At 43.3% G+C, this 18,674-nt stretch overlaps 1 protein-coding gene and 1 long non-coding RNA gene across 3 annotated transcripts; both read right to left on the bottom strand.

Moving 5' to 3' along the window:
- Positions 1-438: 438 nt before the first annotated feature.
- On the bottom strand, positions 439-6,233 carry LOC123309262. Of its 2 annotated transcripts, XM_044892285.1 has the most exons (6): positions 6,194-6,233; positions 5,928-6,099; positions 4,819-5,067; positions 3,143-3,423; positions 909-1,093; positions 439-727 (listed from the first exon to the last, which is right to left on the bottom strand). In XM_044892285.1, the coding sequence occupies exons 4-6, from the start codon at positions 3,196-3,198 to the stop codon at positions 618-620; spliced, it is 351 nt and encodes a 116-aa protein (XP_044748220.1). In that variant the 5' UTR covers positions 3,199-3,423; positions 4,819-5,067; positions 5,928-6,099; positions 6,194-6,233; the 3' UTR covers positions 439-617. The 2 variants fall into 2 exon arrangements, with proteins under 2 accessions (XP_044748220.1, XP_044748219.1); XM_044892284.1 differs by lacking the exon at positions 6,194-6,233 and having other exon boundaries at positions 5,928-6,187.
- Positions 6,234-15,550: 9,317 nt separating this feature from the next.
- On the bottom strand, positions 15,551-16,684 carry LOC123310228. Its single transcript, XR_006537347.1, has 4 exons — positions 16,648-16,684; positions 16,462-16,589; positions 15,854-16,021; positions 15,551-15,651 (listed from the first exon to the last, which is right to left on the bottom strand). It is a non-coding gene; the product is annotated as an uncharacterized LOC123310228 (long non-coding RNA).
- Positions 16,685-18,674: the final 1,990 nt, after the last annotated feature.

The raw sequence follows: 18,674 nt of genomic DNA, 5'->3' as shown, positions 1-18,674 counted from the left end.
AATCGGACTTAGTGATACTGAAACATTATAACCAGTGTTGAATTATTCCGTGTGTTAGCTTTGAACTTAGACTTTACATTATTTCATACCGGACATTGAACTTATTGAGAGTGTGTTACTGGATCGTGAGTCGGGTGGCAAGATAGTTGAACTATATGTCATTGAACATGGATGTGAACAGGCTGCTCAGTGATGAATTGACTTATGAACTAGAACTGAGAGGACAGTTAATACCAAGCACTGTGATGACAAAGCGGAGTCTACTACGACAAGTGTTACAGTCAGACATACCGCTACAGCCTTGCACATCAATGAACCCCACACTGGATATCGACATTTGCCAAAATAAACTCACCGATCTAGTGGAAGCACTTCAGAATTTCAATCACGCTAATGCGACTAACGAATTTTCGCGAATATTCACAAGATTAACACACATTCAGGGAAGACTGAATTTTATTATCACTTCCGATGAAACACAGTTACAACTGATCGAACAACTGAAGGCGACTACAACTAAGGCCTTGGAGACGCTGGAGCAACTGAGTAGTAGCAACACCCGTGGACGGCCATCCAGTCGGCAGGAGCGGTCCCTCTTGGATGTGGAGGTTCCCAGTTCACCTGGGATGTCCCCGATCCGACCGGAGGGAGCTGAAACATCCCTGATTGATCTTGGAGATGGGGGTCAGTCTTCCGACAGCTGCTGATGTCTCACATACTGGTACACCTGTAAGGAATAACATTAGAACATGTCATGAACGAGACAAGGCGGACATGTACAGCATTACTGGGGCAGTTGCCGGCAATACCTGTCACATAGTCACAGGACTGTGGGACAGCATCACCTGAAGGTCCGACACCAAGAAGATTTATTAATTCTACTTGCAGAGTGTCTTTTCCACACTTACCTGCATCTTGTGTGAGCTCTGGCAGGACCATGACCAGAGAGAGAGTGCCATTGGAGCCGGAACCTCGACCGTCACCGGTGCCAGCCATTCCTGTCCACAAATGGAATATTTCATTTGGTGGCACAGGTAGTGTGAGCGGCTTCATCGAGGAGGTGGAGAGATTGGCCGAATCTCGTAAGGTGCCCCTAGAACAAGTGTTCGAGTCAGTTTATGAGCTACTGCGGAAGGATGCCAGGGATTGGTTCATCCCCAGGAGGGGTACATTCAGGAATTGGCAGGATTTCAAGGAGCAACTTAAGGAAGCATTTTTACCGGTGAACTATGAGGAGAACCTGTTGGAGGAAATAAAAAGGAGAACGCAGGGTCCTGATGAAAAGCTGCTGATGTACGTCACTCGAATGCAGAATTTGTTCCAGAAGCTAACATACAGTAGACCAACCGAAACGGAACAAATCCGAATCATCAGGCAGAGGCTGTTACCGACCCTACAACAGGCCTTAGCATTCCAGGAGACAAACACCTACGATGAGCTCCTGCGAAAAGGAAAGGTTTTCGAGTTAGTACAGTGGCAAATGAGCCAGTACACCAGGCCACCGTCGAAACCAGGTCTTCTTGACGAGCCCCACCTGACGTATCGTCCGGTCCAACAAAACCGACAACAGGCCAGTTTCTCCTTGGACACCGAAAACATATCAGGAAAGTCAGAACCACCAGTACCAGTAGGTCACAACAGACCACAAACACCGCCGTCACCGCCTAGAAACACCCAGCCAAGACCGGATCGACCAACGGCACGAGTCGACAAACAAAATACAGGTTCACCCAACCGAGCTCCATCACCTATACCAACACGACGATCAAACCAACAAGGAGACCGACAGGAAACACAGGGAAACCGGACTGATCCACCGACGAGGAAAGTATCTTTCCAAACACAGTGCTTCCGATGTGGTGAATACGGCCACATGCGACGGGAATGTCGAGGACGACCGAGGTTATTCTGTTCTCGTTGCCAGAGGAAAAACATTCGCTCAAGCGATTGTCCATGCCGCCCGGAAAACTAAAGGGAGGTATGGAGAAGGGGTCGACCATATCTCCGGGGACGCTGACTCCTATGGTATCGACCGTGTGTAACGACAACCGTCCGCTGGTGGAAGTAAAAGTAGCCGGGAAGCGCTACAACGCACTGATTGACACCGGAGCCACGAGGAGTTACATCAGTCAGAAAGTGGCAGAACAATGCGAACGCAAAGGAATTACGGGAGAACCCGTTGAGGATGGTTTTGTGGTAGTTGCCAATGGTCAGTATACTGCGACGCCGAAACTTTATACTACCGCCATACACATCGCTGACTATTCTTTGACCGACATAAAGTTTTTGTTGGTATCTGATTTACCGGTAGACCTCATACTAGGAATGGACGTACTGGGAGTGTACAATTTTTCCCTTAACCTTAGTACCGCCGAGTGCTATCTGGAAGGCCGACTAATCTCCAAACCAACACCTAAAGTGGGAAAAACTGTGGAGGTACACGCCACTGGCGAACACTTGCTGGAACTGACCAAGGCACAGAAAAAGAAGTTGGATGCTTTTCTCGCCAGAGAAATGAAGGAGTTCGAGAAGTTGTCCGGCACCACGAAACTGATAGAACACAAAATCAAACTCAAACCTGGGACAGAACCGATTAAACAGCGATACCGGCCACAGAATCCGAAGATGCAGGAAATCTTCAACCAGGAAGTAGATCGAATGCTGGCTGAGGGAGTTATTGAGCCTTCTAAGTCGCCGTGGACTTCACCTGTTGTGTTAGTCAAAAAGAAGGACGGTAAATACCGGTTTTGTATCGATTTTCGAGCAGTCAACGAAGTGTCCGTTAAAGATGCGTATCCGTTGCCGTATATTTCGGGAATCTTGGACAAATTACGCAGAGCCAAATACATTTCGACGATTGACTTGAAACAGGGATACTGGCAAATACCGTTAGAAAAGGATAGCCGGCCTATTACAGCATTCACGGTCCCGGGAAGAGGACTATTTCAGTTCACCGTCATGCCATTCGGCTTACACGCAAGCCCAGCCACGTTCCAGAGATTCCTGGATACCGTAATCGGTCCCGAAATGGAGCCCAAAGCGTTTGCCTATCTAGACGATATAGTCGTTCTAGGGGAAACCTTTGAAGAACACATGGAGAACTTAAGGGAAGTATTCAGACGACTAAGGGAAGCCAACTTACGTCTCAATCCCGACAAATGTGAGTTTGTCCGGAAGTCTCTGAAGTACCTGGGACATGTCGTCACTTCCGAAGGCATCTGTACGGATCCGGATAAAGTGGCATCCATAGTGTCATTTCCTGCTCCCAAGACCGTCCGAGAGTTACGCCGATTCCTGGGTGTTGCGAGCTGGTACCGTCGATTCATCGAGAATTTCTCCAATGTAGTTTCTCCGCTAACCCTGCTACTCAAGAAGAAACAGCGGTGGAAATGGGGAGAAGACCAGCAGAAGGCTTTCGATATCCTGAAACACAAGTTGACTGAGTCACCGATATTGGCTTGTCCGGATTTCACCAAACCGTTTGTGGTACAAACAGACGCCAGTGATACAGGCCAAGGTGGAGCTCTAACACAAGTGATAGATGGAGAAGAAAGGGTAATTGCCTATGTTAGTCGCACATTAAACCCAGCCGAGAAAAACTATTCAGTATCCGAGAAAGAATGCCTCGCCATCGTATTTTCCATAGAGAAACTACGTCCGTACCTAGAGGGATTCCATTCCACGGTCATTTCCGATCATATGAGTTTAAAATGGTTAAATTCTATAAAATCACCGTCGGGAAGAATTGCTCGATGGTGCGTTTTTCTTCAACAGTTTGATTTTGAAGTACAGTACCGTAAGGGATCCCTGAATAAACTTGCTGACAGTCTGTCCCGGAATCCCTTACCGTCCGTAGATTCCGTATTCCTGGCCGAAGTGGAAATTCACTGCCGATGGTACAACAGGAAACTACAGGAGGTTCAGAAGGACCCAGGAAATTTCCCAGATTATGCCATAATCGATGGGAAACTGTTCCGACATTTTTGGGATGCATCAGACTTCACGGAAATTGGAACTGGACAACCCTGGAAATTATGCGTACCCACCGAACAGCGTTCCGAAGTACTGAAGGAGAATCATGATTCGGAACTAGCCGGACATATGGGGATCGCCAAGACAAGTTCCAGGATTGCCCGGAATTACTACTGGCCCGGTATGTTCCGAGACATTGCGAAATATGTTAGAAACTGCACTTCGTGCCAACGTTACAAAGTTTCGCAACAGAAAACTGCTGGGAAGATGCAACCACACAGGATGGCAGATGCACCATTCAGGGAAGTATCTACAGATATCGTCGGACCGTTACCCCGAAGTAAAAAAGGTAATTCTTACATTGTGGTCATGCAAGATCGCTTCACGAAGTGGTTCGAGTGCCGCCCGTTGCGAAAAGCTACAGCCAAAACCGTTTATTCGGCGTTATACGAACAAATCATCCTGAAAAATGGATGTCCGTCCGTTGTTATCTCCGATAATGGAGTACAGTATGATAGTAAGTTATTTAAAAACAGCCTTCAGGAACTGAATATAGCTCACAGATTTACCCCACTGTACTCGCCACAGTGTAATCCGGTAGAAAGGGCAAATCGAACCCTAAAAACTATGATCGCACAATTTTGCGAAACCGATCAGAGAAACTGGGATGAAAAGTTAGGGGAATTAGTTTTTGCTATTAACACCGCTCAACAAGAGTCTACCGGGTTTACTCCGGCTTTTCTGAATTTTGGTAGGGAGCTAAGTGTCCCTAGGGCGATTTATTCGACAAACCCCCGAAATGAGGAAAACAGTAACCCAACCGAGGTAAATAGAGACATGACTCACCGTACAGAACAAATCCGGCACCTGCAGGAAGCACATGAGTTTGTGCAATCTCGCTTGTACAGGGCTTTTGAACAGCAGGCTCATCATTACAACCTACGCCGTAGAGAAGTTCGCTTCCATGTAGGTGACAAAGTTCTCCGTCGCACAAATCCGTTATCATCCGCTGTCGACAGTTTCGCAGCTAAACTGGCTGCAAAGTTCGCCGGACCGTATACCGTTATTAAAGTAGTCTCTCCTGTAGTGTATGATCTGAAAGATGAAAAGGGTAAGAAGGTTACCAACATCCATATTAAAGATTTAAAACCGTTTCACTCAGGATAGAGATATTTTTACTGTTCACCCGTTAATTAAACATGAACCCCAGTCATGTGAAATTCCGTTTTATTAAGGTTCCGTTAACCATCACACCGTTGATTTGACAAACTCTTTGTCCATATCCTGACAGCAACCGTCACCGTATAAGATTTCATATCCTATTCAGTTCACCAAACAAATCAGTATCTACAATGTCATCTAACTAAAAACAATACTTTCTTTCTACATTTTGTTCAGTGAATTAAATGGATTCGTGATACCGTTCAAGCTTTGCAATTACAATTGGAAAACATAAATTCATTTGGATATAGCCAATCCGTTCAGCAACACCGACATGTCAAAACGATATAAATTGTCATCTGTCTGTGTTTCTGAAAGGTACATCCTGTAGACAGAGCAAAGCACAGCTTGAAATCCGTTACATTAATTAGTCTGTGAATTCACAAGGTTCCGAGACAAACCGTTGCTTTAAATATTGTAGTCAGAATATTTAAGATGAATAACGATTAACAAATACTAACCGTACAACCTTAAAAACTGGATAGATAGTCTGAATTGTATCTAGTTCTCTACTACTGTTCTCCTGTGTAACTTTTTTTTATGAAATTGTAACACCGATACTGGTGAAAGTGCATATCCGTGATCTGTTCAATTAATTCTCCCAAGAAAACTGGAAAAGCTCTGTATACTGTCAATGTTCTACTGTTAAAACATAACCTATGTGGCAATTAAGTCTGTTCTAGGATATCAATTACTCCAACAAGATTTAAATGAAAGTTCAGCTTTTAACCTACCTAGCGGAGACTGTCGGATCATAGAGCCTCCACCATTCCTCCGTCAGGGACTACGTTCCAACTCCGAACAATATTCTGGCACACAGTGAATGTCCACATCCACCTCCAGTGTTGTGAGAGGGTCCAATTCACCTCCAACAACGAGTGATTTCAAGCTTGGGTACATTTCCACCTACAACGAGAACACAAGTTAGTGAATGGTTCTTCCCACTTGAAGTACTAATCGAAAGAACTTTGGTTTGATGAAGGGGATATTCGAAACTCACCTGCTTGACCCATCTTCGTAGTCAAATGATACACCGAACAACATCCAAGAAGGAAACAGTGCCAACAAGTGGTCAACTTCAAAGATGCCTCATTTCCCAATTCTGGAGTAATTTCATTTCACTAAAAGCACGTTGTTTCTGACAGATACCACAGAACCAACGACAGTCATAGAGTGCCACGGAAAAGGTTATGTCAAACGTCTACCAACAGTCGGATCAAAGACCACACGCACTTCGGTCCATAGCCAGGGACGACACCGATCACGGAGCGTAACGCAGAGCGCAGAGTATGGATCATGGATCATGGATCGGAGAGAACCACTTCTGGAAGGAGCGTACACCGGACGATTACTGAACTACGTCTGTGAGCAGATCCGGATGTCACTTCTATTGTTGTACTGTTTAGATTAGGACGAGAACTCTGTAAGGGTGAGATAGCGAGCACTTAACCGACTTGAATTTCCGATTAATTTTTCTTTTTTTTTGATGGGCCAGTTACTCCTTATTAAATTGAACTTGTGTCTTCAACGCAACTTCAATTTTTCCCAGGGGAGGGGGATGTAACGATACTTGATTGTTTTTAATAAAAATCAAGCCTCGTTTTAAATATCCGTTTCCCTGAATTTTCCAGTTGAAACAATGCAACACCGTTTGATGGAGATTTCAGTTTCAATATAGTTATTCCGTTTCATTTTGGAAATATTTTTCAGAATCCTGATTATTAAATTCAAATTCCGTATAATTGAAATTTCCATCATTAATCCGCCGTAAGATTCCAAAATAAAGAAAAAGTGTCTTTCTGCATTCGGCGTTGTTTTTCCGTCCACAAAAACACACCGAATTCAGTATAAAACAACGTGGATTGCAGATAACGACAGTTTCTTTTACCGATAAAGAGATAATCGCCACCGGGAATATTTCTTCTGGGGAGAATATTCGAGAATTCCGAAATTTGAGTGCAATTTTGATCACGTGACCGTCCACATGTTGGAGAGTTAATAAATAGGGCCGCACCACCAGACGATTATTATTCATTATTATTCATTCGGTAGTAATTCATTATTATTCATTCGGTAGTCATTCTGCGATTCTGTTTTTCAGTCTTGATTCTTTTCTTGATTCCTTCGTGATTCTTTAATTAATTGCCGCTTTTTAAGTCTTTCTTCCTATTGGAGTTTTCTTTTGCTTTTCTTCATTTTTTTTCGCTAAGTGGTGGTGTGACCGTACCGGAACAAACTGTAAGTCTTTTCTTGATACCGCATACTTCGTGATTCAAAGTTGCATTCTTTTATTTGTTTAATTGTGTTAATCCTTGTTGTTAATCCCCCTGTTTAACGCAGGCTTCTGTCGCCTGGTTCTCTGGTGAACCAAGACCAGTCGACGGAAATCTCGAAGTTTTTCTACTGGTAATGCTTGGCGTGTGACACCCAAGGTTGCCACAGAAAGACCACAGTAACCTATTCTGTCCTACCTCATTTGTGTTCCGTTTAGACTTCCCGTTTAACGCAGACTTCTGTCGCTTGGCTATCTGGTGACGGAAACCAATCGGCAGAAGTCTCGAAGTTTTTCTACTGGTAATGCTTGGCGTGTGACACCCAAGGTTGCCACAGAAAGACCACAGTAACTTATACCGTACTACCCCTGTTGTGTTCCGTGTAGATTTCCCGTTTACCGCAGACTTCTCTCGCCTGGCTATCTGGTGACAGAAACCAATCGGCAGAAGTCTCGAAGTTTTTCTGCTGGTAATGCTTGGCGTGTACACCCAAGGTTGCCACGGAGAGACCACGATAAACTACCCCGTTATCCTGTAAATTGTTGCATTGTGTTTCACCTGCATCAACCCCGTCCCGTTTATTAAATAGTTTCAATTCTGATTGGCCTGTACACTGAAAATCACTGGAAGTGCTCGGGATCAAACCCATTGCTAAATTAACCGATTACAGAGACTTGGATCTTTCTGAGACACCCGGTTGCTGTAAATTTTATATAAACCCCGTATATCCGTTATTGTCTCAGAAGGAATCAAAGTAACTGCTATTAATTGTTTGCTTTCTTTAACACCTGATAGTTTGACTGAATATAATTGATTTGAATATTCTTTGATTCATTGATTTCACTTTCTGATCACCGTGACAAGTTAGTGCATTTCTGTTTTCCTTATTTTTGATCAGCTGTATATATTTCTTGACTTGGAAATAGCTGTATGGTTCACTGTAAGTTAGATTGTTGTAATAAATTCGGTTTTAAAGTACTTGTTATCGCTACCATCTTAGATAAACCCGAACTCTGTCTCCGACTAGTAGGTACCTGGGTGGGTTTGCTATTTCTCCCTATTGAAAGAATAGCTGGCGCTCGAGATTAAACCCTTTTTCCGAACCAAACTCGTTACACTTGGTTTGTGTCTCTTTTTCGTTTCTTGAGCCATGTCCCACTATGAATTCTATGGGATTTTGGTCTGAAGTTCCGTCTTCTATTGTATCAATGCATATGTGTCGTCGTCGTGAGTAGTCGTACGATCGTGAGCTCCGCTTATTAGTTGGTCTAACTTATAATAATATCACTAATTTACTGTCTCATCTATATATCATGAGAGGTTTTTTATCGGTAGCACTATGGCTTTAGCACAGAAAGATATTCAGAAAATTATCAAAGAGGCAATGAAAACAATTTTATCCGATCAAAATTTCATGGATTCCCTCTTGAAGCATGTATCAGAACACTTGAATGAAAAACTTGATGAAGTCCTCATCAAACAACAGGAGAAATTGGAGGAAAACGAAGAAAAGTTGGCAGCGCTGCAGACTGAAAATCAAAATCTTCATGAAAAATTGGATATGCATGAGCAATTACAAAGAAGAAACTGTATCCGAATCTTTGGACTAGAAGAAAGTACGCAGGAGAATACCGAAGAATTGGTTCAAGATTTATTCAACAAAAGGATGAAAATCAAAATAAATATGACTACACAATCTGATGCATGCTTCCGTGTTGGTCGAGTAAAAAACGCACAACAAACAACGAGATTGGAATCCAAAAAATCCCGACCCATTCTTGTGCGTTTTTGTAATTACCGTGATAAACAGAGAGTCATGTGGAATAGAAAATTGTTGAAATCCAGTGGCGTAGCTATCAAGGACGACCTAACGAAATCAAGATTGGAACTACTTCAAAGGGCTGAGAAGAAGTATTCTGCAAATAATGTGTGGAGTTTTAATGGTGAGGTGTGAAAAATCGAGGGTGTTATGATTTTGTAATTGAAGAGTAGTGGACTGTATGGAAAGATAATTGAGTTGGAGATGGTATAAAAACATTTATTGAGTATCGTTCACAATCATAAAATGAATATGTCACCTGCATGAAGCTAATACAGTAAAAGCAAATAATATTAACCACATCTATAAACTCAGAGAGACTGTAATGAACCCCAGTTTTCTGAGGAAAATTGGAGTTCATCTTAGTGAATTTTTTCGTTTTAAATTTCCGTCTTTGAAAATATTTTAATTCTCGAATATTCCGTATGTTCATTCCGACAGGCAGAGTAAATGTAAAAAACCGCTTATCTGTATTTTACGTCGTTTTTCTTACATGCCGCTGAAGATTTCAACGTTTTTCATCTGTTGATATGCGATAAACCGGAGCTGACGACGTTTTTCAGTCTTGCCACATTCTGGAATTTTCAGATTTTTACCGTGGGAGGGGATATGCCTATAAAGGCGAATTTTCCCCCGCGACGGTCACTTTTGACTTCAGTTCTTCGAGTTGCACTTTTCGACTTCTCGACTGTTACTTCAGTTCGTCGGCTGACTTTTGAATTTTACTTCAGTGCTAACGTGGTTTCTAACTTCTAGTATAAATTCAGTTGATTTTCCGTAGTACTTTCGCCGTTGAGAATAATCATTTTGTGTTATTTGCATCAGTGCTTAGAATTAATTTTTTTAGTTTTTCTTTTTTAAATCCTTTGAGTTTCGAGTGCTTGAAACAAAGGAGGTAGGTCCCCGTCTGTACCGTTCAGTTTCTTTGTTAGACCTACGCCGTTACTTCTTTAACTTTGACACTGCTGTACTGTATCGTTTCCTGTTGTATTTTATCGTTCTTTACCCTGTTTCGCGAGTCTGACTTTTCCCTTCGCTATCAGTCATGGCGTGTTAACCCTTGGGGTACTGAAGGGAAAGTTCCGTCAACCCCCCTGTCCGCGTCATAAGTGTTAAATCCGAAATCTCTTCTTTTCTGTCAGTCATGGCGTGTTAACCCTTGGGGCAGAGAATAAGAGATACCGCAAGTAGTCAGTGAAATCCCGTAGTTGCGCTAAAAATAGACATTTTCTTCGCTGTCAGTCATGGCGTGTTAACCCTTGGGGCAGCGAATAAAAGTCTCGAACAGATCCGCCCTTATTGTGTTTCATTCCCGGAGAAATACAACTACACACCGATACCGTATAGCAAGTCCTTAGCATTCGTCAGTTCTGGTTGGCGCATTTTTATTGAACCGTTAATTTTTCACTACACCCGGTATAAATTTCATAAAGTGCTCGTGACCGGATAAGATTTCCCGAATGTATTTTCACTGTTAGAATCACTCATATTTTATATCACACATATCTCCCTTTGACATGTGATTAGTTTCCGAAGTTGTGAATAAACATTTACATAGTTCGATTTTGACTTCTTCGTTGTCGCTACTACCCTAGACAACACCGAGCTCTGTCTCTGGCTAGCAGCTACCCTGGTAGGTTTGCTATTCTTCCTATTGAAAAGAATAGCTGGCGCTCGAGATTAAGGCTTCTCCGAGAAACGCGCGTTACAAAATGGCGCCCGAGCAGGGACAGTGCAAAATCTAGTAGGAAACAACAGAGGTGAGAAACATTAACCGGACAGTGAGTGAATTCCCGAAACAGTGAGTAAAACCTAAGAACAGTGAGTAACTATTTCTTGAACCGAGAACTGTGAAAAATAAACTTGAACTGTGTTTTATTACCTGCCACTCTGTATTGAACTGTTATACTGTGAATTGAATTGGACTATATTCTGAAAATTTTCCTATTGTTGAAACCTATTGGAAATAATTTAATTAATTTGTGATTATTCCTTTTGCCGATTACTTTATCGAGTTATTGAAAACTGAACTGTTGTTGCGCCGTTATATCAGTGAAAATTATTTCCGATTTCTTATTATTTCTGATTTATTGAATTGAACTGTTTTAATTTCGTATTGAAGGTGAGTGAATTTCCGAACATTGAAAATTTATTGTCACAATTGGTAAAATTTAATAGGTTTGATTTACCTATCAGTTAATAGTGAATCACCTATTACCCTATTGATAACTTGTCTACCGGCTTTCATTTTCTTTTGACCTGTACTGTTGAAACTTACCAATTATTGCTGATTTTTTCTGAAACCTATTGCGATTTATTTTCTGGATATTGAACTTGAAAAACTGTTTGGAAATTAACCTGTGCGTTCTGGTGCGATTCGAATTTCGGGAAATTTTCCGGACTATACGAAACGACTTGCGAGTGTGTGCGGTATTTCGCGAATGTTTTCGGACTTTAGTGGGACTGATTGAATTTTTTTTTCGAGTAACGTTGGACTTGTAAAATTTTTGGTGTGATACATCGGGACTTAGATTATTTTAGTGCGCCGGGACTTGAACTTAATTTTTTTTTTCTGATACGCCGGGGCTTAGACTTTGATTTTTTTTTTGGGGTTACACCGATACCCACTTCGAACTTAAGTGAATAGGTTAGCTGACGATTAACTCACCGGGTTGGACTTAGAACTTAAACAGATTGTGAAAGACATACCGAGTGTGAAAGATTGGTGCGTTCTGAATCGGACTTAGTTGAAAATAATATGTCGAACATGGATGTAAACCGGTTACTCAGTGATGAACTTACATACGAATTACAACTGAGAGGACAATCGATACCGGGTACTGTGATGACTAAACGGAGTCTACTACGACAAGTACTTCAGTCTAATGAACCTCTATTACCCCCAACATCATTGAACCCCGCCTCGGAGATTGAGATTTGCCAAAATAAACTCACCGATTTGGTGGAATCCCTTCAGAACTTCAATCATGAGAATGCAGCTAACGAATTTTCGCGAATTTACACCCGATTAATGCACATACAAGGAAGGCTGGACTTTATTGTTACTGCAGACACAACACAGTTACAACTAGTTGGACAAATGAAGACAACTACAGCTAAGGCGTTGGAAACACTAGAGGAGCTACGTAAAAAGAGCAATCGTGAACAGCTGCAGACATCTAACCGACATCAGAAGTCTCTCTTAGATGTGGAGGTGCCCAGTTCGCCTGGTGTGTCACCAATCCAACCGGAACGGATTTCAGGGCTCCGAGAGCCATCGCTTATCGACTTGGGAGATGGTGTCGATCCTCCTGTAGCGGTCGATGTCTCACATACTGGAACACCTGTAAGGAACCCAACATTAGAAGAAGTCATGAATGAGACACGACAGACATGTAGAGCATTACTGCGACAGTTACCAGCGATACCTCTCACACAGTCACAGGACTGTGGGACAACAACACCGGAAGGTCCGGCACGGGGCAGATGGATTAATTCTACACGAAGGGTGTCTTTTCCACACTTACCTGCACCTTGGATAAGTTCTGACCGACCAGTCATCACAACACCTGCCAGATCGGAACCGGAGTCCCGATCAACAATACCGACTGTCCCTGTACACAAATGGAACATTTCATTTGATGGCACTGGAAGTGTGACCGGATTCCTTGAGGAAGTGGAAAGGCTGGCTGAATCCCGTAAAGTGTCCCTGGAACAAGTTTTCGAATCAGTTTATGAATTACTACGAAAGGATGCAAGGGATTGGTTTATTCCCAGGAGAGGTACTTTCGAGGACTGGGAGGATTTCAGCAACCAACTGAAAGAAGCGTTTCTGCCTGTTAACTATGAGGAGAATCTGTTAGAGGAAATAAAAAGACGAACACAGGGTCCTGAAGAAAAGCTGCTTCTGTATGTTACCCGGATGCAGAACTTATTCCAGAAACTCACCTATACCAAACCATCCGAAGTGGAGCAGATCCGACTCATCCGACAGAGGTTGATTCCGCCCTTACAGCAGGCCTTGGCCTTCCAGGAGACCAAGACGTATGATGAACTTCTCCGTAAAGGAAAAGTTTTTGAACTGGTCCAATGGCAGATGAGCCAGTACACCCGGCCACCCTCAAAACCAGGTTTCGTGGAGGAACCTCACCTGACGTACACTCCCCGTCAACTGAACCGATATCAGGCGAGTTTTTCTGTGGATACCGGAGAACAGGTACAAACAACTGATCATAGGAAATCAATCCCGCCGACACCAGCCGACCAAACACGACTTTCTCCGCAGGGGGAAAGCCGTCCAAAGTCACACCGATCCAGAGAGTCAATAGTCCGACAACAGGAATCACACCGTCCAACGTCTGGAGACAGGTCCGAAGGTAGACCCGGAAATTCAACACCGCCACCCCGTCGTCGAGCCGAAAATAGCCACGCTGACCGGACCCAATCATCATCAGGGAGGAGAGTGTCCTTCCAGACACAGTGTTTCCGATGTGGTGGATATGGCCACATGCGTCGAGAATGTCACAGGCCACCGAAAATTTTCTGTTCTCGATGTCAGAGGGAGAACATTCTCTCACGAGATTGTCCCTGCCGTCCGGAAAACTAGACGGAGGTATGGTGAAGGAGTCGACCATATCTCCCAACACACTGACTCCCATAACATCGACCGCCTGGAATGATAACCGACCGCTTGTCGAAGTTAAGATAGCCGGAGAACACTACAAAGCATTAATTGACACGGGAGCCACGAAAAGTTTCGTAAGTCGGAAAGTGGCAAGACAGTGTGAAAGCAAGGGAATCGCCGGACAACATGTTGAGAATGGTTTCGTGGTGGTTGCAAATGGTCAACCCACGACAACGCCCAAACTCTACACGACCGCCGTTCACCTGGCTGATTATTCCTTGACCGACGTAAAATTTCTGTTGGTGCCTGATTTACCAGTTGACCTCATTCTAGGAATGGACGTATTAGGAAGGTTCAATTTTTCCATTAACCTCAGTACCGCGGACTGTTACCTGGAAGGTCGACTGATTGCCAAACCAACACCGAAAATTCAAGAAGCTGTTGAGGTGCAGGGCCGGAGAAAATCCCTGAAAACACCTGCGGACAGCCCGTCACCTAAACCGTTACCGTCCGTAGATTCCGTATACCTGGCCAAAATAGAAGCAACCAAGTGCAAATGGTACAACAAGAAGTTACAGGAGGTGGAAAAAGACCCAGCAAATTTTCCTGACTACGCCGTTAGAAATGGAAAACTGATGCGACATTTCTGGGACTCATCCGACTTCACAGAAGATGGAACCGGCCAACCCTGGAAACTCTGTGTACCATCCGAACAGCGAACAGAAGTACTGCAGGAAAACCACGACTCAGAACTAGCAGGTCACATGGGGATTGCCAAAACGATTGCACGGATAGCCAGAAATTATTACTGGCCAGGGATGTTTAGAGACATTGCGAAATACGTGAGGAACTGCACATCGTGCCAAAAGTACAAAGTTTCGCAACAGAAAACCCCTGGTAAGATGCAACCACACCGAATGGCGGATGCGCCGTTCAAAGAAGTATCCACAGACATTGTAGGACCATTGCCACGGTCAAAAAAGGGAAACTCCTACATCGTGGTAATGCAAGACCGGTGCACAAAGTGGGTAGAGTGTCGTCCGTTGCGGAAAGCTACCGCCAAAACTATTTATTCGGCCCTCTACGAACAAGTCATCCTGAAATACGGTTGCCCAAAACTAGTAATATCCGACAATGGAGTACAATTCGACAGCAGGCTATTCAAGAACAGTCTCCGAGAGCTGAACATCGCTCACCGTTTCACACCACCGTATACCCCTCAGTGCAACCCTGTAGAAAGAGCTAACCGTACCCTGAAGACAATGATAGCACAGTTTTGTGAAGCCGATCAACGAACCTGGGATGAAAAGATAGGAGAGTTAACGTTTGCCATCAATACCGCTAAACAGGAGTCTACTGGATTTACACCGGCATTTTTAAATTATGGAAGGGAACTAGAAGTCCCGAGGGCGATTTATTCGACAAACCCCCACAATAAGGAAATGAGCGGAGAATCCAACCGTACAGAAGAAGAAAATAGAGACATGACTTACCGTACTCAACAGATCAAACATCTCCAGGAGGCTTATGAGTTCGTCCGTACCAAACTGTACCGTGCCTTCCAGCAACAGGCTCACCACTACAATCTTCGACGAAGAGAAGTCCGATACCATGTGGGAGATAAAGTTCTACGCCGAGACCGTCCTTTATCCTCTGCCGTTGACAGTTTCGCCGCCAAGTTGGCTCCGAAGTTTTCCGGTCCGTTCACCGTTGTTAAGGTCGTTTCACCTGTCGTCTACGACCTGAAAGATACAGAGGGTAGAAAAATCACTAACATACACATTAAAGATTTAAAACCATTTCATGCATAATATATATTATTGTCATGATCCGTTAACCGTTCTATAGAAATAACCTCTGAAAGGAGGGAATCCGTTATTTTTTCCGTTCTGAATATATATATATTTTTTTCTGTTACCGATTATATTATTATTTTCCGTTTACCTGTTTATCTGAATAACTGTAGTTGCTCAATTAACCAGAACCAATGCATCCAGACAATCTGTCTCCAAGAATCAACGGATAGAATCACCCCGGAAGAAGTTAAACAAGTTCCGCATGCAAACCAGTAGGGAGTTAGCCCTCTGTGCCTGTCCAAGAAACCAAGGCCACCTGCAAGAAGAAATCTCGTTAATAGGATGCCCATTATCAAACATAATTATAACCGATTACACCGTAACAATTCCGTTCAAATTCCGTACAGGCACCACCGTTGACCGAAATACCGTATCTACAGATTTTCATCCGTTCAGCATGCAATTATAAATCAAACCTGTTAAAACTGTCCGAAAAATCTGTTATTTATGTAAGGAATACCAATAAAGGATACTGTTTCACCTTGCAACTGAGTATATCCGTCTATTAATCCAATAGATCTAACCAATTTCTGTCCTGAACCGAATCGAAATTATTGTACCGTCAATTTAACACTGTTTACCTGAAGAAAACACCGTCTACCTGAAAGCAGAGTACAGAGGAAAACCGTTCCAAGAAGAAAAGTTGACCACGAGGAACGATGAAGATGGGAGAGTTTATTGTTAGAAATTACCCACCTGCAAGTCTCATACCGGATCCGAAAGTCTCAACGTCCGTACAGCCGGGTCACACCAGCCCATTGAGCCCCCACGTCGAGCTGTTGGAGGCTTTCCACCTGTTGCAGCTCCCACGATTCCTGGGTAACCTACAAAACCACGATGGAATTCAAACACCCGCCAAACACAGTTAAATTAGGTACTCACCGGAGGGATGAAGCATGGCACGCTTCCGACCAGCGATGAAGATGAATTTCCACATTGAGAGGGAGGATTTTCCACTGTTATACACCATTTATCCACGGAACGCTGAACAAAGTTCTTTGACAAGATGGCGGAGACCTGCGCCGAAATGACTGACGCTGACGTTTCTGCGTGCGCATTGGAACTACCATTCCAACCATAGAGTAGAGAGGATAAGTACTTGAGTTGTAAACTGGTCACGAGTACAGGTGGCGCGCGCGAAAGTAAGGTACTAGGGGTAGATAGAGTCGTGAAATTAAGCTCACTATTTCATCGTAAGTTAATTTCTTCCGAGGTGGAGGTGGTGTAATGAACCCCAGTTTTCTGAGGAAAATTGGAGTTCATCTTAGTGAATTTTTTCGTTTTAAATTTCCGTCTTTGAAAATATTTTAATTCTCGAATATTCCGTATGTTCATTCCGACAGGCAGAGTAAATGTAAAAAACCGCTTATCTGTATTTTACGTCGTTTTTCTTACATGCCGCTGAAGATTTCAACGTTTTTCATCTGTTGATATGCGATAAACCGGAGCTGACGACGTTTTTCAGTCTTGCCACATTCTGGAATTTTCAGATTTTTACCGTGGGAGGGGATATGCCTATAAAGGCGAATTTTCCCCCGCGACGGTCACTTTTGACTTCAGTTCTTCGAGTTGCACTTTTCGACTTCTCGACTGTTACTTCAGTTCGTCGGCTGACTTTTGAATTTTACTTCAGTGCTAACGTGGTTTCTAACTTCTAGTATAAATTCAGTTGATTTTCCGTAGTACTTTCGCCGTTGAGAATAATCATTTTGTGTTATTTGCATCAGTGCTTAGAATTAATTTTTTTAGTTTTTCTTTTTTAAATCCTTTGAGTTTCGAGTGCTTGAAACAAAGGAGGTAGGTCCCCGTCTGTACCGTTCAGTTTCTTTGTTAGACCTACGCCGTTACTTCTTTAACTTTGACACTGCTGTACTGTATCGTTTCCTGTTGTATTTTATCGTTCTTTACCCTGTTTCGCGAGTCTGACTTTTCCCTTCGCTATCAGTCATGGCGTGTTAACCCTTGGGGTACTGAAGGGAAAGTTCCGTCAACCCCCCTGTCCGCGTCATAAGTGTTAAATCCGAAATCTCTTCTTTTCTGTCAGTCATGGCGTGTTAACCCTTGGGGCAGAGAATAAGAGATACCGCAAGTAGTCAGTGAAATCCCGTAGTTGCGCTAAAAATAGACATTTTCTTCGCTGTCAGTCATGGCGTGTTAACCCTTGGGGCAGCGAATAAAAGTCTCGAACAGATCCGCCCTTATTGTGTTTCATTCCCGGAGAAATACAACTACACACCGATACCGTATAGCAAGTCCTTAGCATTCGTCAGTTCTGGTTGGCGCATTTTTATTGAACCGTTAATTTTTCACTACACCCGGTATAAATTTCATAAAGTGCTCGTGACCGGATAAGATTTCCCGAATGTATTTTCACTGTTAGAATCACTCATATTTTATATCACACATATCTCCCTTTGACATGTGATTAGTTTCCGAAGTTGTGAATAAACATTTACATAGTTCGATTTTGACTTCTTCGTTGTCGCTACTACCCTAGACAACACCGAGCTCTGTCTCTGGCTAGCAGCTACCCTGGTAGGTTTGCTATTCTTCCTATTGAAAAGAATAGCTGGCGCTCGAGATTAAGGCTTCTCCGAGAAACGCGCGTTACAAGACAATATCCAACTAAAAACAAGAGATGGTCCAGAGCAGTTCAAATGAGAAGTCACTTGATGTCAGACTTAGACGTTGAGGAGTTCAATAAATTCAATATCAACACAACGGTTACACAGTGATAGGGCAATCAATTGAAAATTGATTGCGAGGGTGTAAGGGGAAAGGATGCGTTTTATAGCCTCTCCTCTCAAATGCCAACCTCACCTACTCGCGGTGCACCCTGTTCTTACGAACGAGGCTCTGGCGACCGAACATGAGCGGTATAACTCTGTTTCCCACAATTACGTAGCCTA

The sequence above is a fragment of the Coccinella septempunctata genome, chromosome 3 (genome assembly GCF_907165205.1).
Source record: "Coccinella septempunctata chromosome 3, icCocSept1.1, whole genome shotgun sequence".
Lineage (NCBI taxonomy): Eukaryota > Metazoa > Arthropoda > Insecta > Coleoptera > Coccinellidae > Coccinella > Coccinella septempunctata.
Note: the sequence above shows the minus strand (reverse complement) of the source record. Positions and strands in the feature narration are given on the sequence as shown.